The 27,629-nt window shown below is 25.2% G+C and overlaps 1 protein-coding gene across 1 annotated transcript; it reads right to left on the bottom strand.

Moving 5' to 3' along the window:
• Positions 1-2,730: 2,730 nt before the first annotated feature.
• LOC129969663 (ataxin-10-like) lies at positions 2,731-26,964 on the bottom strand. The gene is made up of 11 exons (XM_056084318.1): positions 26,694-26,964; positions 23,355-23,528; positions 22,046-22,113; positions 19,009-19,117; positions 18,329-18,493; positions 15,720-15,797; positions 14,791-14,938; positions 8,012-8,120; positions 6,143-6,333; positions 5,451-5,514; positions 2,731-4,696 (listed from the first exon to the last, which is right to left on the bottom strand). The coding sequence occupies exons 1-11, from the start codon at positions 26,822-26,824 to the stop codon at positions 4,503-4,505; spliced, it is 1,431 nt and encodes a 476-aa protein (XP_055940293.1). The 5' UTR covers positions 26,825-26,964; the 3' UTR covers positions 2,731-4,502.
• Between the last annotated feature and the right edge of the window lie 665 nt (positions 26,965-27,629).

Here is a 27,629-nt window from a genome sequence, read left to right as displayed (position 1 = left end):
AACTGGGGAAAAAAATCGAATTCTCAAATTAATACATTTTACATATATTCTTCAACATTAGCATTTATGAAAACAAAATTTGATTAAGTCCCTAACGGTGCTATATCAGATATTTTGTAAACATTGAAAGAAACATTTCGCAAATGTTAAACACATAAAAAAGACGAACAAAAACATTAAATATGTCGATTTTTTTTTCTTTTGTGTTTAATGCCATACTAAGCTCATAGATTCCATGTATTCATATAATTCTTAAGTAAGAAGAAAATGTATAATGTCATATTATATTTCAACTACTTCATAAAAATATTGTAGTTTGATAAAACGACAAAAACTGAATAGATTTTAATAAAAATATGTACAGTTTTCTTTTGTTATAATTTGTATTTACTTTAAGAAGGCATGTCCTTTTTGAAGTTGCATGCATTATAAAAGTGTTCACTCTTCTCATTAACTTTTAATCCATTAGAGATAGATCTATACTTCCAATTGGAAAATATTCTAAATGTAAATAATTATAATATATATTGTTTGGTTCAATAATGTACTGCTGAAAAACTTAGTCTTAATTTTTATACTATCACCGATCTTGTAGGTCAGCAAAATATTCTTTACAAAGAAATTTTAAAAATTCTCCACACTTTTATCACATTATTAATGAAAATCATTTTCAAAACTTGTCCCATTCATTTACACACACACACAGTTATTAGTAAGAACTAATTTCTTTTTTTCAATGAAGAAAATTAATTTTATAAATATATAATGGAACACAATGATTAGCCATTTACACATAAGAAAAAGTCATTTTTAAAAAAATGTAGCTTTCATGCTGCCATCTAGTGAACTAAAATGAAATCTACACATGAACTATACGTTTTCTTTAAATTTCATTATGGATTGCATGGTGGTATGATGTACCTATTTCTGTACTATCATGAGATTGCAAGATGAAACTGCTCATTTAAAATTAAATTTAAAAAAACATTTTTACTAACATTTGTGTTGAGAAATCACAACTTTTAGATTTTGCGCTTATGCTGCCATCTAGTGAACGACATTGAACTTTGAACAAATAGATTCTAAATCATTAAATATTTGCACAAGTATGATTTATATTCTTTCCTCACTTTAAAATTTAACAGCTGATTTTTAAAAAATGTGAACTTATATTATGTAAAAATATCTGCAAACTTTCAGTATTTTAATAGAAGTATAACTTTAGATCAAAAGAAAGCTTCACCTTGCATCACATAATTTATCATCAGTATCATTCGACTTTTTATCACCATACGTATCTTTAATTAAGTTAAAAAAAGATTTTCTCTGATGAAGGTAATATCAACAATGGATTCAATAATATTTAAAGTATTTTAATTTGCTAAGGTTATTAAATTTTTTATCTTTAATGATAGTTTATAATTTACATAATGAAAGTAATATATGTCACAATTGGTAATTAGAAAAAGTTACTTGTGTTCAAAATGATACATTGGAAATATCTTCATCAGTGGCTTCAGAAATAGGAGACAAGAACAGTATAGATACCCTGAGAACCTTTCCAAGAGACACCATACAAGCAAAACACAGGTGTTTATACTTTTTTAAAACAAAATGTAATGAGAAGGCAAAAAAAAAAGGGGGGGGTGAGGGCAATAATGTACCGTGGACCAAATAACCATGCCCTAAGCAACATTTAAATTTAATAAGGCTGTGGTGGTATTTAGAGGTGAAAAAATATATCATTCCCCGAGCACTTTTTACCTTACTGCTCCCAGTATCCCGTCAAAATATGTCACGATAATTGATTCTGCCACTAGAACACCACAATTGCCAGAAAACATTAATTTGTTCATTAGAAAGCAAAAATTAATGACTATAGATATTGCAGGTTACAATAATTTATTTATTTTTAAAGAAATTCACTGAAATAAATCTTTTCAAATATGTTCCAATATCTGATGCCGAGAACAAAATGATAATATAACAGTATAGAAAAAAACAAAATGCATTTTCTTCGTCATACTAAACGAAAATACGCAATACTTCGTAATACAGTAAAAAAATTAAAAATTTCAAATAAATGAATCAAATATATAAGTATAGGATAACATACTACTAAAATAGGTTAAATATTAACAGGATGCCAAAAATGGCTTAAATAAATAATTTCTACTGCAATAATCAGCAATTCTTTCACAAACTTATTATCTACAGTAAATAATGTTCTTGATTTTATAATTATTAGCAATCTTCATATAGTTATGCAATTGGGTTTTTTTTTAATATAGCTTCACGACAACCAGCGAAATGTGTTTTCGATAAGCAATAATTATTAAAAAAAATCAAATTAACGTTAAAGTTATTAATATATCTAATTTTGCTAAAAATACATTTAGTTATGCAAATTCATTTAAACAACACTAACATTTCTTAGATTTAGATCATTTAATATCTAGAAATTTTAGTTATGTCATCAATAAGTAATTTGAATTAACTTTGGTAATAATTAAGATTTATGGCATCATCATCATTACCAATAAATTAATACCCTATGTTTTGTTAATGAAAATACAAGAAGCAATTACTCCAAGAATAAATAATACATTGAAACATTTTTGAATAAATAATAAGAAATAAAAAAGAAAATCAAATTTCAAACATTTTATTTATACAAATAACATCCATACACATTTTAAAACTTAATATATACATATAAACACCCTTTTTTTCTTCAACAGATAAGGAGACCATACAATGACTTCAAATAAAGAATTCATTCACAACTTAATTAAAGTTAAATAAAATGCATATGAAATACTTCTATTTTCATTGCAGATAAAAACTCATCATTCATCGAAATAAAAAAAAAGGAAAAAATACAAACAACTCAATGCTGCATTAAATTAAAAGACCTTAGAAGCTTAAACTGTCAAAGTATATTTAGAAATATTTTTTAAAATATCCATATACTAACTGAAAAAAATTGCAAAACAAAAAGATGAAATTAGATTACAAATAAAAATATTTTTTGGCATATTACAAAATATGGACATTATCTCCATAAATAATCATTTAAATAGATTTTGAACTACAATTTAACTACAGCATTAAATCTCATTTAAATATGGACTCAAATATTCTATTCTTATTTATTTACTCTAAACTTCAAGGCCATAATCCTGAGGTGTTATGATAAATGAATATTTACACAGATCTTTGTATAGTATGATTTAAATAATATAGGTATACAAAGTATTTTCTCTGATTATGAATTTTGAAAATATTCAATAAATACATAAATTCAATCAATATAAATCTTTACTCAAACTATTGATACATATACGATAAATATTAAAAATCAATAATATTTTGCCATGCCACTTTCTAGTAATCAGTATTTGATCTTTCAAAAAACTAGTCTAGAAGCAGGTACAATTCAAGTTCAAGCACCAGTCTCCAGAAAACAGCATGGAAATAAACTAAAATGGATTAAAAAAAACAAATAATTTTGAAAATTTAAAGATTAATTTTTTAAATTTTTTTTGTTTGAATATTTACCCCATAGAAATATGTTTTATAAAAAAGTAAGTGACGGGGGGAAAAAAGCATGGTGTAAGATTGTTAAAATCTTACTACAAAAACAGCTGCAATTTTTTAAGAAGTGTATCTTTATAAAGTTTAATTTCAAAAAGCTATTGAAAACAATTGCCAAACCTTTTTTTAAAAACTGAAATAAAACTCAACAATGCAGAAATGAGAATTACTCTTCCAGAAAGTCAATGAAATGAAAAATTTAATTTTCTAAAAGAATATGATTGCTTCAATCAGTCATGACGCAGGTTTGAAAAGAAAAAAAAAATGTTGAACATTTTAAATAATGAATCATGTCGAGCATTAATAAAGAGAAATAAAATAGGTATGATTATTTGAACAATAAAATAAATAAAGTATATAAAAAGCCTGGATATTAAAAACAATGTAGAATTATTACATAAAAGAAAATTCATTGATTTCGTGAAAAATGAAATTCCAGTCCAAAAATTCTGAAATCCATGTTTCTGTAGAAATATGTCATGTCTACTCTATATTGCCCATTTTTTTTTAAATAAACACCTCAGTTAAATATATTTAGAAAACAGTATTTAGATTTTTCCATAAAAAACAGATACATGACTCAGCCTATTTATCTCATATTGATCTTTAAATTAATAGAATTTCTCACAAGATAAATATCATTACAAAAGCATTACTATACAAAACTATATAGACATTACTATTACAAAACTTTAAAAGTATACAAAAATTTACAATCTCACTATTTTTAATATATTTACACTTTTATTGGTTTTAAAATGAAAAAATGAGAAATGGAACCATAAAAATTGCATTATTCTCTTATTGTTTTAAAAAATGATATTCCACTAGAAACATATCCACATCCATATTTTCAAATTTATAACAGTCATGAAAAGGAAAGACTACATGAGCAGAAATAACATTCAATTTCTGGAAGCAAAAGGCCATGAATTCAAGTGGATCTTCCCATTTTCACTATGGATTTGAATACCCATTTCATTCAAAAGTTTAGTGTCAGCAATTTCGCCAGTTGCTGATATGCCAGCGATAACTGCTTGATTTTCTAGGTTATTCTCTAAAAGATTTCTGATAGCAAGTATACACCATTGTGTAATATCTTAAAGTTATTAAGGAAACTTAAATAAATAGTAAATAAAAAAATTCCAATTAGTAAATTGTATACAAATAAACAAACATCCATACAAATGATTTATGAAAGCAATTAATTAAGTACTTTATGATCGAATATCAGGCAAATTGAAATTTAAAACTTCAAGCATCTTAAGAATATTGAACCTAAAGATTATAAAGAACAAAATACAAAATTTTTTCAAATTATTGTAGGAGAAGGGGAGGATTAGAAATATTCAATTTAGTTAAGTGATCCCATTTAAAAAATTCATATGGACTAATTTAGAACCGATGGGCAAGCTATAATTTTGAATTATATGACATTATATGACATCCTTGTCATCTGACTCAAATTATTTGAATTTGAGTCAGATGACAAGGATGGTATCACAACCAACAATTCCTCTCCAAACTTTTCCAGAAGATTAGCAGTAGAACATATGAACTTAATTGATATTACATTTATAACATACAGCAGATCTGTGGTAGAATTCAATCTCAAACAACAACTTTCCAATTCTAAAGAATTTTCTAAAACTATTAACTGTACTTTTTGAATACCAAAAAAAGAAATATTAATGAAACAAAAAAAATTAATAAATCAGATAAATCTACAGAAAATTCAAAATAACTCAATGACAGGGTGCAGATTCGATAAGATTCTCTATATCTTTGTAAAACAAAAAATTTCTTTACACACACCAATTTACTTACATAAAAAAGAATTGAAAAAAGGATACATGGATTTTTCGCATCAAATTTGCAGCAATCGAGAATCAATGGAATGCCATCTAACCTTCTCACCTAAATAGAAAGTAAATGTAAATGAATATATTTCCTGAACCCAATATTTAGCACTTAGACTTATTTTTCACAATTTGCACACTGAAGACATAAAAGATCATTGTGAGTGAAAAAGGAAATGTGCTAGAAAATGCATACATAAATTTTAAAATGTTCTTTGTTTATTACCTAAAGAATTTCCTGAAAATTAAGCTTTGACTGAGAGAGCAATATAAAGTTACAAATGATTAAAAAGCGGATTCAAAAAAATTTCTGGCTTTTCATCTCTATCTTAACAGCAAGTATTGCTACAAAAAAAAAAAAAAATGTCTCCCTGCCACAAGTAAAATATTTGTCAAAATATGATTAAGTTAACAATAATCTTGATTGTACATTTTGCTCAAGAAAGTGCTATACTTGTTGCACAAAGGGAAATTCTGCTAATAAAAAAATGATATATTTGGAGGATATTTTAATTGTAGTCAATGGAAAAATGTCAAATTTCATTATAATTCTTTTGTAATTTTATTCATCTTGCATAGAGAAAAAAATAAATTGAAGATATACTCCAAGGATTTTGAAGTATATATGCTAAAAATATAGATTCTATTTCTCAGTAAAAAAATTTTTTTTTAGTTTTATTGCTCACCAAATCCTGATTTTCTTTGCAACCACAGCAGACATTTCCTATCAATCTGATTAAGTTTTTCTTGAATCCATACAAAGGATGGCAAGCAATGTCTTTACTCAATTGAGGATCAACCTGGTGCTTCAGCTCTTGCATAGATGAGAAAACATTCACACCTTCTTTGCCCAATAGGTGAATACATTTTAGAGTTTCTAAAAAAGAAATTAACAAATATCAGAATTTGGAAAATCAGTTTATTCTCTTTCTTCTAAAATATACTAAACTCAAGTAATTAAAATATAGAAGTCTATAAATATATGTATATTAAAGTAACACAACATATATAAATATTACACAGTGGAATTTCAATTATATACTAGTCGCCTTTTGCGACTTGTTTATTCATCCAGATTGTTGACTTTTTAGACTGCTAAATTATTGCTATGAAATGGGTTTAAAAAATATTTTGCGTTATTATTTGAAAAAACTGAAAGACATGAATTTAACAGAATCAGTTTATTACTAATTAAAAAATATATATTTTATGAATAAAAAAACAGAAATGAAAACCCTACAATATAGCTAATGATAGGTAAAAACACTAATTAATGTTTTGATGGATAAGTTTGAATTCCATTACAGCATTTATAAATATTTTTAAATAGTCTATCAAATTAAATTAAAAATATTATTAAGGAAAATTTTGTAAAGAAATGAAATTGATATCATTAAAAAGATCATTTTTCAGTCGAAGAATAACACAAAGATAATTTTTCCTAAGCTATGAACATCAATTTCTGTAGGCAAATCATAGTAATTACTTATATGGTGATAATTAATCCTATTTTTGCACTAGATTTAACTTTTTTTTATAGCCCATTTCTTGATGTCCTATGTCTTATTTCCTCTGACTGAATATACTTTCTGATGATATGGCAAATCATCGTCGGAACATTTAAAAAATATTTTACAGTTCCATTGATTAGCTAAGCAAAGCATTAGAATCGATACAATTATACATACATTCAATGAAGCAGCCTGAAATTTGTATGATGGGTTTGTTTCTATTTGATTGCTGCTATCTGAAGTGTACATAAGGACACTTTCTGTGCATGTACATCAGTGTTTTACATATATACATATTAATTGGGATATGTCATCAAATTAACTGAATATCAGGATGAATGTAAAAAACTTATTTCTGTACAAGAAAAAACATAATTTCTTTGTAATGCACAAGTTCAATAATAAAAACTATATTGCTTATATGTTATACATTTATATTATTATTAAAATATTGCTGCTTGAATATATCAGTTTTACAAGCATTGCTTTTTATTTGCAATAAATTTAATTCCATGTTTCTTCACACAAATACACACAGAAAAGCGATCTGGTTTACTGGAATTTGAAAAGTCAAAATGCTTCTTCAAATTGAAATAATTCTCAGAAATTAGAATTTTTACAGATATATAATAGTGTACTGATATAAATATGTGAATCAAATTGTTTATAAAACTTTGAATACAAAGTTAATAAGAAATACATCACAATAAAATAAATTAGCTTGTTAATTTATGACAGAAGGTAATTGAAAACTTTCTTAACAAAATATATAAAAATTTCGAATTATAAGCAAATTTTAAAACTTATAATCAAATTAAAATTTTAATTAAATTAAAAATTCAAAATGCAAAACAATTTACAATTTACTTCTTAAATTTAAAATAGAGATAAAATAATTAGCTAATAAAACATATATGTTGGCATATATTTAGCAAATTAGAAAACAGCTAATAAAAATGTACAATTCAGTTTCCTTTCTTCAATCAATAAAACATTTTGAATTCATCATATTGATTGAAGACATTTAAAGTTGCTTTAACTTACCTACAGTTGTTTGTAATAAATCCTTGCTGTTTTGCAATATTGACACATAGGCATCACAAATAGAAGCCGAACACAAGATGGCAAGCATGCTTACTGTTTCTGCTGGTTCCTGAAGTAAACAAACAGGCTATTTGAAACATATTAAAAATGTATTTAATAAAATTAATAAGTGAAGTTATTTGAAAAAAAGTTTATTTCTTCTAATAAGAATACTCTATTTTTAATGATACCCAACAAATAAAAATATGCTGATTTAAAAATGTATTTAAATCATTTGAAAATTTTGGAACTTGAAGATTTAACAACTAAACAGGAAAAGAAGATAACAAACTCTATACAGGAAAAAAAAAATAGCTGAAACATTTTTTTAAAAAACCAAGTTCTAAACCAGAAAAATGTGCAAGGTAGAAAGTAAATGCATGATACAAAACAAAATTATTCATGCATCAGTGCAGACACGACACATAATTGAAAAAAAAATAATAAAAAAAGATGCACCTCTCAAAATATATAATTGTTCCAAACATAAACTCTAAGAAGTAAAATAAATACGATTAATTGAATAACACAATGAATAAATGTATGCAAAAGGTGCTAGAAATATTGAAAATATAATAGAATTATTTCACATCGGAAAATTAAAATTTGATCACTAAAGCACTGAATTCCGCATTACTGAAAAAATGTGTCATGTCTGATCGTTGATATATCACTACGTTATTAATATATAATATGATATTTAAGTCTTTAAATATCAGTTAAAGATGCCTTTATAATGAGACTGCATTTTTATTATTCCAAATCTAGAAAATTGTCATAAAATTTTAATGCATGTAGAGACCTGCACAGGCCTGGGGAAATATTAAAAATTTGAAAAAGGACCATAGCCTAGTCCTGAAATATTTTTAATATCAACAGGATTTTTTTTTTCAATGCAGTAAAAAGCAAGTTTGGGAGCTTTCTTAATATAACATTGATAATAACATCTCAATAAAGCATATGTTACAAGAGAATAATATACACTCTGAATAATTTGAAAGGGAACTAAAGAATACAAATCTAATGTTCACTGACCATATATACTTCATATAAATTACAAAAATAATCCATAGTCAGCAAAATAGATGTTATGCCACATTATTAAGTTTTTAAATAGTGTGAATTATTATAAAAGCATCTATTATTTTCAAATAATAGGATTAATTAAAATATAAAATGATAAAAGAAATATATATATATATATATATATATATATGATTACTTGAACTTATAATTGTCATTAATTCACAATTAATAAATAATATATTACAACATGAATATATCTATTGTGAATAAGAAACTGTTAAAGCATATAACACAATTTTAATTCATGTTTATATCAAACCCTTTAAATAATTAAAATCCCTCACAAATCATCAATCTTTTATAATTCATCATCAATGAATTATAAAAGATAATCAACATTATACGGTTATCACTACATCAGAAATGATAAAGTTCTGTTTTATTAATTATTCTGTTCTGTCTTATTTATTATTCAAACAATTTTAATTCTTTTACAATGTTTCACATTCAAAGGCTTGAATGAAAAAAAAAAAAAAAAAAAAAAAATCTTGAAAATACAGAAGTGTTATTTCAAATGATATTCCTTAGCATATATATTCAAAAAAAAATGTTTAAAATTATAAAACAAAAATAACAATATACTTAACCCAAATAAAGCTTCATAATAAGAGGCATCCAGTTGTTTCCCCCAAAAACAATATATCAGCAAAAAAAAAAAAAAAAAATGCTGATGAATAAACCACACTGAGAATGTTTCCCCAGAATCCACTTGGCCCCAAATGTTAGGCATATTTTGCAGAATCATGACACAGCTGATAAAATACTTGAATAAAATTTGTTAAAATCAAAGCTTGAATTAGTAAAGCCAATCAATGCTGATGAAAAATTATTTCAAAGAGATAATTCTTTTCAATGTGATGTGAAGCTAGAGAGTGCTTCATTGTAAACTTTACAAATTATATAGTAAATTTCATAACACATTTAAAATGTAAATATCTTCAAAGGTGGCTCACAAGAAATATAATCCCAGAAAAGCAAATCAGCACTTCTATCAATCCTTAATAAAACATGGTAACAAATTCAAATTCCAAAAAGTCTTTATGCAAACGAATTTTGAGATCATTTCATTTGCCTCCTTGATAACATAAAAATTCAATATGCATAAATTATTCAAAATTTTCTCTGTAGGAAAAAACAACTCAATCCATATTTAATTTATTTTCCAATAACCAACGCACAAACTTTTACATTATATAAGCAATTATCCAAAGTATCATAATTCTTCTTGGAATATAAAATATTATTCTCTAGCAGATATTATAAATGGAACTTCTAAAATAAAATCCTATAAAAATGTTTTAATTGCTTGAAATGAAGAGAGTAATTCAATATATTCTTCATAAAGATCTTTCTTTTATAAAAATTATAAAATGCATTTATGCCAATAACAATCATAAATGCTCGTTTTTTGTAAAAATCATTACAGAACATAGCTGAACCCATAATTTCAATGAGGCTGATTCATATGTATGAAGAAATCAGTCATTAAATTTCAAGAACTACACAAAAATTACTAATACAAAATATTTTTAAATTGATTCTCAAATCCACAATAAATATTTGATATTTGAAAAATGTCAAAATGAATGCCATTTTCACTCATAGCTTTATCATTAACTTTTTAAAACAGTCTCAAGAAAATTTATCCAAATCAGAAAAAATTCTCTAAACATGGCCAGTCATAGAGTATGCTGCATTGTGTTCTCTAAAACATGCTAAACAATCATGTATAATGTTACATTATCTTTTTTCTTAAATATATTTCACGAAAGAAAATTATAGTATGATTTTGCAACATGCAAAGATTTATTCTTCATTGGCATTTTTCCAAAACCACTGCAAGAAGTCCAGAAGAAGTTTTTTAGCATTATATTTCATGAATAAAATAATGTGCAGTTTATTAATAATAATATTTTTAAGTCAAAATTTAATCTTGAATTAATATTAGATCATTGAAGAAAATCTAAAGAAAATTTTACTTAAATCCCACTAAAGATTATAGCCATCCTCTCCTATTTCTTCATCTAGGGTATTTGAATTTCTTTTTTTAAGAAATACATCACAAACCAAATTGATTCAATTTAAACAAAACATTCTCAGTTCCATCCTTAACAAAATGGAATTTAGACAATGAATACAAATTTATTATGTCTTTAATTTTACTCGATTATTTAATTCCATGTGATATTAAACAATAAAAATCCTCAAAAATGTTAAACAAGTAAATGGAAATTAATGCTTCCTCCTAATCGGAAATAAATGCTTCTCTTAATATGGGGGGGGGGGGCATGTTGCATGAAATAACACAGAGAACATTAACAAATTAATTTCAATAACTTTCTACCTATAATGAGGTATAATTAATTGAATTCCTTATCATAAATATCTCCTTTCATCATGGGAAAATGCCAAAATTTTCCTTCAACAAAAATAGCTACACTGTACTCCGCTTCCAAAATGTTAACATAGAATCATAAAACTTCAGCATAAAATTTTCAGTGGTTTCTATTATGATTTGTAAAAATGAAAGTCAATTCTTCAATGATAATGAAAAAATATATTATTTACATTTATTTCTTTCTAAAATATATTTATTGTTACAGTAGATATTACCAGCTTTAAGAAAAAAACAACTGCTATATATACAATTTCTTTTTCTTTTTCCAACAATGTATTAAAAGATATGCAGATTATGAAATTTAAAGAAATATTTTAGAAATTTATTTAATAAGGAAATAAGTACTCCATTTCCTGTAGTTGAGTATAATCTCAGGTACAAATACAACCTTCCTTGCTAACTATATTATTTGCTTCAAAAAATAATTAGAAGAAAACAGAAAAATTTATGAACCTTACATTATTAGCATGAACTAGTGCATCATTTATGATGTTGAACTAAAACTACATAATGAGGGATATTCTAAATGCTGAAAACTTTATATTAAACCTTTCTAAAAAAAGCTTCAATATAAAATACCTTTTAATTATAATTTGTGCTTCTGTCACTTCTTAATTTTATTTTTATCCCGAGAATTATTAATCAACATAACGAAAATAAGACTATAAAAATAACATTATTCATCAATTGTCTTTGAAACAATATAAAATATATGAATCTTTTTTCAATATCAAATTAAAATAAGAAATTAAACAAATTTTCTGAATTAAAAGAATAAGTGAAAATGAAATACTTCTTCATTATAACATTTCACTGATATATATTGTAGTCCACTTAATACAAAATTATATATATATAGCAATTCTTATAAAATAGTAAATTCTTATTAAAAGATTAATAAGAAAAAAAGTCTGGGGTATTTCCCATTATTTTTGAGATAGGAAGGAAGGAACTATCTATTGTCACAAAACTTTTTAAAAAAATGAGAATTAGTTAAATATTATTCTAATTAGTCAATGTAATAATAAGAAATGCCAAAGTAAACTGCTGAATCTATTGAGAGCAAAAAAATGCAAAAGTTCCTTTGATGATGGATTAACAAATATTCAAACAAATCAACTGTATTAATAGTTATTCAAGACATAAAATATAAAGAATAAATTGATTGAATGTAGACTACAATTGAACATTTTGGATATGAAAATAATAAAGTAACTATCAGTTAAAAAGGTGAGATATTCATGAGATATTTTACTAAATATTGTGGTATTAAAACAAAGTACCTGGCATCAATGTATGATAAATACGATTAAATAATAAGTATAACAGGCAAAAAAAATTAGCCTACTTTTTTTTTTTTTGGCAATCATTTTTAGAGCTAGGCAGTATACTCAAATTGTGAACTAGGCCTGTTACATATAATCAAGAATTCAAGATTTTTTTTTTCTAAATTTATAATTGCATAATAAAACACACATGCATGCATTAGAATAAAACTTTTCAAATATTAAATTCCACATTTTAAAAATTTACATTCATTTACTATTAGTCATATCAAAATGTAACTATAAAAAAAAAAAAAACTAAATTTAACAACCCCATGCAGGCTTCTACATGAAAACTGTGAACATGAAATTTTTAAACACATCTAAAATATATAATATTTAAAATTTTATTATGATATAAAATAAGAGAAATTACTTGTTACAAATGCTAAAAGTAGTAAAGCATCATTCAGGGATAAAGTAGGAAAAATTTAAATCATTAATGTGAGCTATAAACACAATTTTTGCTAAAACTGAATCCTAAAAGGTAATATTAATTATTCATTTTATTTCAGTCACTCTAGATTTAATTTTTAGGGTGCAATTAACTGAATGAAAATATTTCATGAATTTTTCAATTTTATCATAATGAGCAACATTATTTCATATTTAAATCAAAATTTTACTTTATTTTTATTTACAATTACTTAATAATATATTAAATTTTCTAAATTCTGCATTTTGACATATAGTGTCACAAATATTTTATAGTTTTTCCTCTCAGCCATTCAATATTAAGAAGTAAAATCAAATCCACATTTAAACTATTTCAACATCCTTCCAAAATAAAAATTATTAAATTATTTTTATAAGCTTCTGCAAAATCACACAATTAAATTAAGTCACATAGAACTAACCAACTACTTACCATTCACAACTTATAACATTAGCTCAAACAGCCATGACACATGAGCTAATGGCCAACTCACAAGGTTAGTAACATTTCATGGCATTATTTTTATCAGTATTGCAAAAGCCCAATAGACAATGAAGAAAAATTAAACCCAAAAAGTAGTATTTGTAATGAAGGTCCTCTAAGATAAATCTATTGCACAACATTAAGAATTTCAAAAACCATACATATCTGTAAATAAAGAGATACTTTGCATTTCATACTCTAATAACACACTATAAATAAAATATTCTTTAAAAGATATTTACCACTTTGCAGGTGGGTGTGTTTTTCAACATTTTTTAATGTATAACAGATAATTCCATATATTGAACATGACTGCAACTTCTGGACCGAGATCACGATTAGTTTTTAACCTTTAACATATTCACTGCCTCTACTCACGATTGATAATCGGACCATCTATCTAATTAGATGACCCCTTCTTTGTTATCTTTTAACTGTAGTAGAGAAAGTGCCATCTAATAACATAGATGGTTTGGTACAATTGTATATTATCTGTAACGCACAGGCGCGTTTGCGGCAGTCAATGTGTTAAGCACTCAATTATTTTTATTTTATCTAAAAAATTTACTTATAAAATGATTTTTTTTTTTTTTGTATTTAAAAATTTGAAATCTTAAGAAAATTTTAGCCCTGAAATTTTATGAAAATATTGATGTAACACATATAATCAAATTTTAAAATCAGCACAGAATTATTAGTGGAAAAATTTTAATGACCAAAAGCTTCCACCTGCAAAATGTTAATATAAAAACATACAAACAGTAAAACAGAATTTCCATTCTTTTTACCTATAATTAATGACAGATAATGTTGCACTGATTATGAAAAAAGTATTACAATCATTTAATAAAAGATATACCACATTTAAATCAGTCTCCATTTCTCAACAAAATTATATAAAATCTTATACTTTTTAACATAAATCTTGCAGTAAAACAAAATATGTATATAAAAATAATGTATATATTAGCCTATTTGTAACAAATTAAATAAATATTGAGTATCAACTTACTATATCAGAATCTTTCATATTACATATCTGAGTGATATTTTGCAAGAAAAGATTTTTCAGCGACCCTATTAATCCACCAGGAATAGAAAAAGAATGGTCATCTTGTATATTTTTCAGTCTTTCTTCCATTATGTCTAAAATAAGAAGCCTAATATAGAAAGAAAAAAAATGTTAATTATTATCATTGAATCAAGAAGCTACAGAACATTCACTCTCTGGATGCAAAAATATGACAAAAGGACAAATTTAAAAGAAAAATCACTTAAAATCAGGAATATTTACATTTAGTTTTAACATGACATTTGTTTTAAAGTATTTTCTTGATTAGTAAATTTTGATTGAATTTTTTTATTAGACAGATTTGCAATTTGCAGAGTAAAAATAATTAAGTTTATCTATGCAAGCTAATTTGCAAAATGAATTCAATATATTCCATAAAAAAAATCCTTTTTATCTAACCAGCAATGCATAAGTAGACTATAAAAAAATAAAAACATACCCTTTATATTAGTTTATTTTTAAAGATATTAAACTAGTCCTTAAAACTTACTTGTACTCTCATCAAGATTATGTTTTTAAATTCCTTTAAAGTTAAGAAAACAACAGCCTTGAATAAAATACTCAAAAATTTTATTTTTACAAATTCATATCATTATTAATATAAAAACTGAAATATGTTTCTTAATACTTTGTTAAATATCTTGTAGTTGAAAAAAAGTGATAGAGTTTTTTGAAACTGTAGTTTCAAAAATTTTCATTGATTTAAAATAAACTAAATTCAGAATAAAATAATCAATCATAATCAATAAAAATAAACTAAATGACTTAATTTTAAAGAAAGCCAGAGATTTTAAACATCTGAAATTTCATACTGTAGCCAGTATTTTACAAAATACAGACAAAAATATCATTTTAGTGATGATTCTTACCGATTTTTTAAAGGCAAAGTAGCATAACAGCGATCTATGAAGTCCTCTCGATTCAATAAGTGTTCAATAAAAAGTACACTATAAAAAAAACAGTAATCAAAAGAGTTAAAGCCTTGAAATGATATTCAATAGATAATAAAATATTCAAATTTTATTACTTAAAACTATAAAATAATACATGCACAAAGAAGTAGAATATAATTACCATATTTATCAAAAATGTGTTTCAAAATTATTTTTCAGATGAATTTCATCATATCCATTTTTCATGCAATGAAGTTAGGGATTGCAATACCGGTATTTTGAGCCATTTGTACAATTTTGTAATACCGGTATTCACAAGTTTAAATACCGATTTTTTTGGTATTTACTAGAAATTTTTAAAATTGTCTCCATTATATGTTCAGGGATTGCCAACATAGCAAAATAGTACACGTTATTTTTTTTATGTCTACCAAATGGGCAAAATTAATTAGACTGAATACAAAGTTGCATCGTACAATTAAGAGAAGTGATAAAATATTGTTTGACAACGGATTGTAAAGCCCTTCGCGCTTTTGCGCTTGCATTAGGATGTGTTTAATTCAACAAAATAGGGGTGAGAGGAAAGATAAAAGGAGGAGATATTTACATTTAACGAGGACTCGCGGTTTTATGAGACGTAAGCATTACAGATCATTAGTAATACAGAAGGAAAAAGGTGCTAATGCACAATAAAATATTTCAGAGCAATTTTTATTTAATATAAGGAACATAAACATTAAATTATGAAGAATAAATAAAAAATTTCTGTTCTTAAAATTTGGTAATTATTTTTTTACAAAATAATAATGATCTTTTTTATATTAAAATGTTTCTTTTCTATATGCTATTAAATTTTTTCTGGAATATTTTAATTCCTCGTTTTCTGCTTCTTGGTCACAATATTTAATGATATTATGTAAAAAAATTTTCGTACCATTCCTGAATAATAATAAGTAATGGACTTTTAATACAAAAAAATAGTAAGTAAGGAGGATAAGTAATCGAAGTAATCGATGTATTATACCAAAAAAATAAAGAACAGAAGAATCCAAATACTGTGGATATAGAAACTTTGGATTCCAACTTCGAAAAGAGTAAGAGTGAGAGTGATATTGACAATGAAGATAATGACAATGTAATTGTTGAAGAAGATATTGCTAATGAGGATGAAATATTAACCTATCAAGAAATGCTTCCTATAATTTATATAGTTCGAAAAATTGTTAAGATATTGAAACGTTCCCCTATAAAAAGGATATATTACTAAAATATATACTAAATGAAAATAAAACAGAATATATGTTAATATTAGATTCTAAAACACGTTGGAGGAGTTTACTCCTAATGATGGAACGATTTTTGAAACTGAGAAATCCAATCCAAAAAGCAATAATCAACTTAAACATGTAAATTAATTTTTCAGATAGTGAATTCTACTTAATATCCAGAACTATATCAGCTCTACTTCCAATAATACTGACTATTGACTCATTATGTTGGAGAGATTCTAATTTATTAACAGCTAATGCAACAATACATTTCATGTTGCAGTCAGTGAAAGAACAGCACACATCACTATCTAAAGAATTATATATTACATTGAAAAATAGAACAGAAGAATCCATACCGAAATAGAAAATGTTTTACAGTATTCACATAATTATAATTATTTTAAAAATGAAAATGAAAAAGACGAAAAGAGACTAACCAATTCAAATCTGATCAAGTTCATAGTAAATTTTCTTAAAATTTTTTACCCACAATACTATCCACATTCAGAAAAATTCGGTACAGTTATCAAAGTTTATGATGATACTAATGTCGATAGTGAAAAAGAATTGTCTCTTGAACAAAAATTATAATTAGTGATAACTAAAAAAAATTCAACAAACCAAAATACAATATAGAAATCAGCTATATCCAAAACCATTCAACGAGAAATCGATTTATTTGAAGATGAGGGATTTAGTGGTAAATACTTGGAATAAGTATATCGTGCATTGCTAACAGTACCACCAACTAGCGTAGATGCCGAAAGAGCGTTTTCGACAGCTGGTAATTTTTACACAAAATTACATTGTAGGCTTAATGACAGTATAATTGATGCATTATGTTTTTTAAGATCACATTTCAAAAATTTGTAATAGTACCACAGATTGAATAGTGATATTTACACTTTTTTGTGATTTAAATAATTAAGATGTTCCCTTACTTTTTTGTGATTCTTTCTAAATTATAACAGTATACTGTTATAATTTATAACTTACAAATTATTTTTTGTGATATTTACACTATCTAATAAAACTGGCAAATAAAACAAAAAAACTCCTCTGTTTTCTTTCTTTTCTAAAATTTCTAATACTGGTATTAAAACCGGTATCAAGATCTAAAAAATACCGAATACCGGTATTGAACTTTCGGTCCAATATTGCAATCCCTAAATGAAGTTCTTGATAATAAATTAATTTACCACAAGAATGCAACAAACAGGAAAGGAAAAAATGTGTTAAACAATTTCATCCAATTAAATTAACTTTTTCATTTAAAAGAGATGATAATTAAATTTATAATTTATTTATTCTTACCCCCAATCTATTGGACTGCTAAGCAATGTATCAGTAACAGAAAGAAGTATTTTATGGCCTTCTACAGTGCTAAAAATGCATTCAATATTTTCATCTGTCAAGCTGTTGAATAAAACCATTAAAGTACACTCTCTGATTGTCATATCTTTATGCTGCAGCAAATGGCTAAAATGGAAACAATACGACTATATGAGAATAATATGATTTACAACTCAATTAAAGGATAAAAAAAATGACAAGATTTTCAAAGTTATTATTTATTAATGGCATTGGCATAATGTATGTATTATATATATATATATATAAACACAGGACAATGTATATTAAAGAAATAAAAAGAATTAATAAAGTGTGAATAAAAAAAAAATGTTGTTCTCAATTTCTTTGATTTTTATATTATGAATCTATGAGTGAAAAAAGTATGAAGTATCTATATAGCTAAAACTTTTAAGAAATAACTCCTATAAATAAAGTAAGTTATAAAAAAAGTGACATGAGGTAGCATTACTAAGGTGTTGAAAAAATTTAAAAAGGAATTAATTTTAGATTCAGGAAATTGTAGAATTCATAAAGAAAATGCTGGTTTGTAATGAAATAGTATGCAAAATATTTGTTCACTGCATAAAAAGTTTATTTCTCATTGAAAGCATCAAAATTGCTAAATAAATTAAAAATCTCACCCAAAAATATTTTCTCTGAAGAAATAACTCCATACTAAAGGCTTAGAGTGTTCACTGCTAAGAAGAGCATTTCCAAACAACTGAATACTAATCTTCAGAGAAATTATTTCTGCAACAAAATATTAGAAATTATGTACATTTTGAGAATAATTCAAAATTGTACATTGTATGTATAATGCTTTCTTCTTTCTTTTAAACCTAAAAAATGTGTGGTATCCATTTATGAAGACAGAACTTTAGCATTATTCATTCAGTATGTTAGTCCTTGTAGCTACAGCAAACTAAGTTCAGAAATCACCACATACAGAACAATAGTTAACATGTTAAACAAAATTCTTTAAAAAGTGCTAGAATCAAAGATAGAGTAGATGGATCTTAACTATTCATTAACAGTCATCTGAATTTATAATACATTAAATTCTTATTTTTGCCTTAAACACAATACTGTATACAGAGTAGTAAGAAAAGCTGTGGGGAAAAAAGAAAAAAAAAACCCTTAAAGTTTTATATCACTTGCAAGATAATTTAATAGTTTTATTAAATAATCTTTATGATAGATAATTGTATTGGAACAGTAATTATAAAAAAGAAAAAGAAACATGAAATAATGACATAAGAAAAAGTCTTATGGCCAGACTCCGACTTAGCCTAATTGTGGCCCAGGGCAAAAAACTTCTTCGGGGGCTCCCCTCTATTTCACTACTTTAGTAATGAAGAACCGAACTTTATGGAGGTATTTAAATTTTTCACCTCATTACAGATATATAACAAGAAAATCAACTAGAACGTAAAATAGTTATAAAGTCCCCTCTCCCTGCAATGGTCAGATGAAATATTCTGTCCATTTTATTGATTTTCTGACAATCTATGTCCATCATTAAAAGGATATAGCATAGATGCATAAAGTGGTCAACAATGGGTAAGAAAATAATTTTCTTTTAATATTTAAAAAAATAATGCTAATATCGGAGCCTTCAGTAAAGTACAATAAAAATTATTTTTTTAAAAACACCTGAAACATTTTTGCATCTTACTTCATAGATACATCGGAATAAAATATTCTTTACTTTTACAAAAGACTGTATGAAAAATGAGACTAAGAAGTGTCAGTTGTGTAAATACTTAATTTTCACTTTATATTATATTGCATATTTCATTTTACTTAATTAATGAAGAAGCTAACATAAAACTGACGGATTTTCCACTGTATTGATATTTTGTTTTACGAAAGTTCATTAAAGAAGGAAACATAAAATAAACTTTCTATTTCATTTTTTTGGAGGTAGGCTCTGAGTTGGAGGCCAGGGCAAGTGCCCCATATGCCCCTGCCTTAGTCAGGCTTTGTTTATAGCAATTAGCAGCTAGATTTAGTATTGGTTAGTCTTGCAACAAAATCCAATGGAGTTCACCAATCCTTTAATTCCTCAACTGTTTTGTGATATATTCCATCATGAATGAATTATTGCCTTAATTAATCAGGATTTTTCTATGTAGCAAGTTCCTTTAAATGGTTTTATAGATTTTCAATTAAATTAAGATCTTGATTATTCTCAAGCCACTCCAATAATAAAATATGTTTTAATAAATTCTTCCATTATCAGCGAAAACATTACAAGCAGGAAACAACAGTTTAAGAATATATATTTCATTCATGTATTTTTGAGTATTTAAATTACCATTAATTGCAAAATTTCAGTCTATATTTTTTACTGTTATTAAATTTGATCATATCCTTAACTGGTATTTAACAGAAGGTATAATAAAATTAAGAGGGGGGGTCCTTTTCTTATACTTCTCCTTAAGTATTTAATGCCTTACTACAAAATACTGAGATTGTGATCTCATCATTCCACAATATCTTATTGTACTGCTGTTTGTTAAATTGGGTTTTGCCCTGTTTCATTTTTTCAAAATTCATTTTGGATTAAAATGGCTTTTTTCCCCTTACATTTAGATAAGATTCCATAAATCTGGATTATGATCCTCTCAGTCAGTTTCACACTGCAATGCTTCATTTTACTTTGTATGCTGCTATATGATTTTGATCGATCACACAAACACAGTCTTTTAATTATTCTGTCATCATTTAGTGTTATACACCTTTTTTTTACCTTCACCAATTCAATTTTCTAGCGACCAAGTTTCTTTAAAATTCTTCAAAAATTTAGAAATGCCAACCTGAGTAGATTTTCACTTCTTTTTTAAAGATAATTTCATTATGATGAAAGCTTTGTCTAATTTTACAAAACCTTTTGTGTGATCAGCCAACTTTTTGTGAATTTCATTTTTTACATTTTGACAATTCACAAACTAGAAGAATTAAAAAAGTTACCAACATGATACAATTATAAAAATTATGGAAACACGACCTTCTTTCAGCTCCAAATCACACATTTGCTGTATTCTACTGATAACAAGATATCACTTCATAGGCAATCTAAGCACTCATGCAAACTGGCTAAATTCAAATGAAGAAAAACTATGTTTTATTAATGAAATCATGGAGTGCTCCTTTCCACTGGTTAATTAGTTTTAAAAATTAAAACTTTTAGTTAGTTAAAAAAACTTTTTTTAAATAATAACTACATAATTTGATGCATAATATTCTTGGTTCAATTATCTTTAAAATGATGCATTACTTTATATTATTACGGTAAATGCAGTTATGAGTCTTCAACTTTTCAAAATGCAGTTTTGGTTTGTTTATTTTTTCCATTTCACAGTTTTGGCTATTACTATAACAGGATCTTAATGTCACATAGTATTATATACACAAAAAAAGTGAAAAATGCATTAAATATACTTGAAAACAAAGAGTGTTATAACATTAAATGATTGAAAGCTACTTCTGATATAGCGCTAATTTATAATTAAAAGGAAGATTAGTTGAACTGCTTGATAATTATGTTAAGTGAAAGAATCTTAATGTCAACCACAAAAATAATTTTTGTAGAGTATTGCTTAAGTTTAAGGCAATAAAAGAAATTGAGGCATTCAAAATATAAAATAATTCACAAAGAAATTACTCAATACAAACCTTTCTGTTGTTCTTTTGGTATAAAACATTTCAATGATTCCTTAGAAAAGCTAATTAATTCATTGTTGCTGAAATAAACATAAGAATAAAAATTATAATCTGCCTAAAAAGTATTTTTAAACAACAATTTATCTTGATCACACACTTGTTGTATTAAAATTTTATTTCCCTATTCTATACCATTCTATAAAAATAACCATTTTTATAGAATGGTTATTTTTATATCATTCTATAAAAATAACCATTTTTATACTATCTACTTTATCATCAATCATACAGCATTTAGAACTGATCCAAAATTACAAAATATTTAAATTTATTATTTCTCTCATTGATTATTTCTCATTCAAATAAATTAAGCATTCCTCTTATTAAAGAAGCACAAGAAGTTTTTAAAATCAAATAAAAAAAATTTAACACAAAAATTCTAATATCACCATATTTGATAGATCTAATTATCTTCTATATTTTTGTATCGTTCTTAATGCGTTATAATGTCTTCATATCTTTCACACATAAGCTGTTTTTTATTAACATAACCGACAAATAGAAGTATATTATTGAAAGAATTTCAAAATTTCTTCAAAGGAAATTCTAAAGGAAACAATAAAAAAAAAATTATAAATATAGTTAAGTTACTTTAGACGCAAATTAAAAGGCCAAGTTTTCTACTCTAAGCTTTTGAAAGCTTACAAATAATTTCTTAATAGCAAACTCCATTTTTTTGGATATTGCCAATCATAAATCTAAATCTATTATAAATAGATAAATCTTGAATAATAAATGCATGTAATTTAAGCATCATTCAACGATTTAACAAAGTTAAATAGCATCAAGTGCATGGTATAATTCCTTTGCACCTTTGATTATATTTAACTTCAAAAAATAATGTAAATAAACTAACAATTGGTAAAGACTGTTTTGATACACAACAATAATTTGCATTGTTTTGCCACAGTAGGGTCATACATAAAGCAATTTCATAGTGCTCTTTTTCAGACTTTTGAATTTTTGTAATATAAAATGTCAAGAAATTGTGTAGATTTAAAATATTTGTGTTAAATAATGATTTTTAATTGAATTTATTCATATTTGTGATTAATAAGTACTTAATTTTGAATTTCTTTTCAATTTTAGAATAGATAACTTTTTCAAACAAATAAATGCATGACAAACAAAAATAATAATAATAATTTAAAGATGAGTTATCAATTAAAAAAAAACTTAAAGTAAATAATATCCCTCCCTACCTACAAATGAAGTTTATTTAACAGATGAATAATTTATATATAGAAATGTAAGTACTTACTTGAGCACAAAATTCAGATTTTCACATAATCCTCCACAACTATTTCTAAGAAATCGCAAAAGCTCTGTTATAAAATCTAATTCATCTTCAGATATATCAGTCTTGACTAAAATCTGTCTCCCTTCTTTTGCGAGAATTTCAATGGGACTCCAATATTCAGTTCTTAGATCAGATCTACAATTTGAATAAGATATAACTAATTTACCAAATAATCTATGTACTATCAACATATTAAAAAAAAAAAAATGTAACACATAATTTTTCAAATAATAGGACAAGAAAAAATGTTCAAAATTTTTTTTTAAATGTTATAAAAAGAAAACCTCATTCAGAAAACGTTTGTATATACTTTTAAAAAGAAAACAATGCTTCTTTTCCCTTTATAATTCAGAAAATAAAATTTTAAATCAGCGAATTAAAGAAAGACGTACATTTTAGATAATAAACTGTTATTCCAACTTTACCTGATCTAATTTTTGCTCATTTGTTAATATTTAAAATAGTTAAATATTATAACATTTCTAGTAAAAAATACTACAAAAAATTATGAAATGTTAGTAACAAAATAATAATATGGAAAAAAATTTTAATATTTCTCAAATTTTTTGAGAAATTTGAATTCAGTTTTCATACATTCTTACTCAAAATTCACCTAAATAAGACAGAGAAGATTTAAAGAAAATCTAAATAAATTGTAGGTGCATAATCTTCAGACTGTTCAAGTTTTTTTAAGAATTATCAAAATTATTTCTCACAAAAATGAAAATTTAAATGCAATTTTACAAGATTCATTGCACTGATTTATTTATCAAAATCAAAATTTACAATCGAATTTTGTCTCCCATGATCAAAACAATAAATGATATTTCAATTCTTTCTTATTTTTCTATAGTTTTGAAAATTATATAACCACAGCATATGAGGAAAAAAATCTTTCTCTAAGTAAAAAAAAAAAAAAAAAAACTAATTTGCAATAGGCAAATTTAGCATGAGATAAAAACAATTCACCAATATTTATATTATCAACATATTTGCTATAAAATGTACAACAAAATGAAACAAAAAACACATATTAAAATTTTATTAGATTAAGATGTAAAATTTATTTATTTTATAAATGTTTGAATCAATTTAGGCTATTTAATTTATGACTTGGCTCAGGCAATCGGCTAGTTTGGATAGAATATTGGTAATATTTGATTTCAAATAAATCATTTAGATATAACTTCACATCCATGATTCTGTCATATTGTCCAACATTGTTACTTTAATTGTCTTATTTAAGTACTATTTATTCTGTATATAACTTTTTCTAATGGAGACCACCATCCTGTAACAACACAGTGATGTTAAAAACAAATATATGGTTCAACTATCTTCTAAATTTCGCAATATTATAACTTTTTTTTTTTTTCTCCAGTAAACTACACAGATATTAAATAGAATCTTTTTACTTTAACTTATCACCTGAAAAAGATAATTTGATTAAATATTTGATGAAAAAATAAAAATGGTTCGAGTTTCAGGGCAACAATTTAATCTACTGTTAAAAATTAAATATTTTTTAATAAAATTGTCAAAATTCAGGAAAATTTCTTAAAATTGTTAAATTGGTATCATTAAAAAGACAGCTTCTTTTAAATTTTGAAATGGTATAAAATTAATTTTTATGCAATAATATTTTATGAAGCTATTTCAGAAATTCTGCATAGTTTTTAATAAAAAATTCTAATTACAATTTTTTTAAAAACTGTATTCTGAGGTGTACATTTTTGACTTCCAAGCTGCATATGTACCAAATTCAGTAGCTGTAGATTACACAGTTCGTCATGTAGAATGACAACACACATATTTTTTATTATTAGTGAAGACTGTATTTCATGACTAATTTGTAATTTAATAACTAATAGTAAATTACATAACTAATTTAATTGATAAGTGTATGAAACAATTTTGGTTATGCTATTTATGACTCATTATTTCAGGTGACTAGTTGGTTCATCGAGAATATTGGTTATTGATTTAAGATAAATTGTTTTTTATAACTGTGTCAAATTGTCTGAACATTAAAGCTGTGTTATTTTAATTGTCTTGGTTAAGTTCTGTTTATTATGTACATTAACTTTCCTAATGGAGACAGTTCGATAATATCATAGTACCATTAAAAGCGAATATCCAGTTCATCAATCTTTAAAATTTTGTAAAATTGTAACTTCATTTTCTCTCTCTCTCTCTTGAAAACAACAGATATAAAACAAAATCTTTCTTAAATTTTAAAAATGGAAGAAAATCAAGTGATCAGAAAGATGATGAAACAACGAAAACAGCTTGAATTTCAGAAAAACAAAGTAATCTACTAAAGGAAATCAAGTTAAAAAACATTTTTAAAAACTACCAAAAATCAGTAAAAATTCATGTCATTAAATTGCTTTCATTCGAAAGACTATGCTGTAAGTTTTAAAATGACATAAAATCCATTTGTTTGCAACATCTGTAGATAACAATAATTGCAAAATTTCAACTTCATATGTGCAAAATTTGGTAGTTATAGGCAAACGATCTGATCTACAGAGCTTCAACACACACATATTGATCTTTATTATTAGTATAGATTGTGTGACTGTAATGTTAATTTTATTAAAATAATTATTAAGGCATATTTTATGACACAAATTTGTGTAATGAAGTAAATAGAAAATACAATAAATTATTACTTTCTAATACAAAATTTCTTTAATCCTGTAAGAAATAAATCCTGTTTCTTTAAATTCTTAAGGTCCTGTAATACAATTTGGCATGAGGATCTACTTTTGTTCTGATTCTGATCATTGTAAATTGAGAAAATAAGTATTTTTAACGTTACAATTTAATAAGTTAAAACCACTGTATCATGCAATATTTTAATACTTTCACATTATTTCAACGAATTATTTCTTTCTATTTTCAACAAATAGAAAGTAGAAAATTTTATTTTCCAAAGTTTCTTTATAAACTTTTATTACGCGTAAACAAGATGGTATTGAGAAGTTTTAATTACAGACATGCGTACTAATAATTGCATATTTGTTAACATTCGATAGCTATATTAATTTACTTTGCATATTTTGGCCATTATACAGAAATTTTAATGATTAATAATGCAAATTGTGGAAAATTAATTGAAAACAGCAAAAAAGTTGCAAATAAATTTTTGAATTTTAAGTTGTTGTAATACATATTTATCCTCTTCGAATAATTATAATACAGGAAATTAGAAAAATAATACTGAAAGCTAGAAATTTTAGACGAGCCTTGAGAGCAAAAATTATAGAACAGGTAATAAAAATAAATAATTCAAACCTTGTTTCAGGAGATCGCATTAAGGCTGTTAGTTTCTGTAAATTGCTTACGAAGGCATTCAGTGAAGTATCATTCTGGTTTAATAAAGCAATCAAATGTGAAACCTGTTCGTCAACCGAATTATTTACCATGATTGTACACAAAAAATCCTCTTTAAAATATTTAAAATTTAAAAACAAACTGTTTAGCACGTTGACCTGTACAATTCACACACTCGCTAGCATTACAGTAATGATGATTACAACAACATAAACATTGACACGAGAGAAAGTTCTCGACCTCCAAACAACGGAAGAGCGCATGCGCTGGAGGCGTGACGTCCTACTTGCATGATTGTCAAATCCTATCTGTAGTTCCAATTCGAATCTTCGAAATTTGCCAGGAAACATTGAGAAAAATTTCAAAAATTCATAACTTGGTGAAAATGAAATATAAATACTGATTTGATACGTTATTTTCTATTTAACGTCACTAAGAAATTCATAAAAATGTATAATTTCTACAAATTAGCACCAATTTTTGAGACATAATTTTTATTTGTTGGGAATGAGAGGAAATAATTTATCGTAATACAGAATTTATTAAGAATCTATCAGGTAAATAACGTCATTTATTATTATCATTTTATTACTTTGATTATTCATAGCTAATAACAGAACAGATAAAAACCATTCAATACCTAATTTGATTACATTCTCTTACTTGAAAAAGGTACATCCGAAAAATAAATAAAGCTCACCTACAAAAAAAATTGATTATAGAATTTAAAAGCTTACAGATATACTGAATTTTTAGGCCTTATTATAAAAAAATTGATAAGGCATTAAAATAATTAAGTAGATAATTTAGACATATCAATAAAAAAAAACCGACAGGCATTCTAAAACAAAAACAGATTACCATATGAAAAAATTTACAGATATATTCATTCAATAA

The sequence above is a fragment of the Argiope bruennichi genome, chromosome 5, assembly GCF_947563725.1.
Source record: "Argiope bruennichi chromosome 5, qqArgBrue1.1, whole genome shotgun sequence".
Lineage (NCBI taxonomy): Eukaryota > Metazoa > Arthropoda > Arachnida > Araneae > Araneidae > Argiope > Argiope bruennichi.
Note: the sequence above shows the minus strand (reverse complement) of the source record. Positions and strands in the feature narration are given on the sequence as shown.

What these genes read in the sequence shown, in the direction of transcription:
- LOC129969663 (XM_056084318.1), bottom strand. Translation starts at nt 26,824, where the DNA reads ATGGTAAATAATTCGGTTGACGAACAGGTTTCACATTTGATTGCTTTA. An exon ending in TTCAGAGAAAATATTTTTGG is followed by an intron (nt 18,494 to 19,008) that starts GTGAGATTTTTA and finishes TTTCCATTTTAG; the next exon opens with CCATTTGCTGCAGCATAAAG. An exon ending in TTTATTACAAACAACTGTAG is followed by an intron (nt 6,334 to 8,011) that starts GTAAGTTAAAGC and finishes TTTCTTTTTTAG; the next exon opens with AAACTCTAAAATGTATTCAC.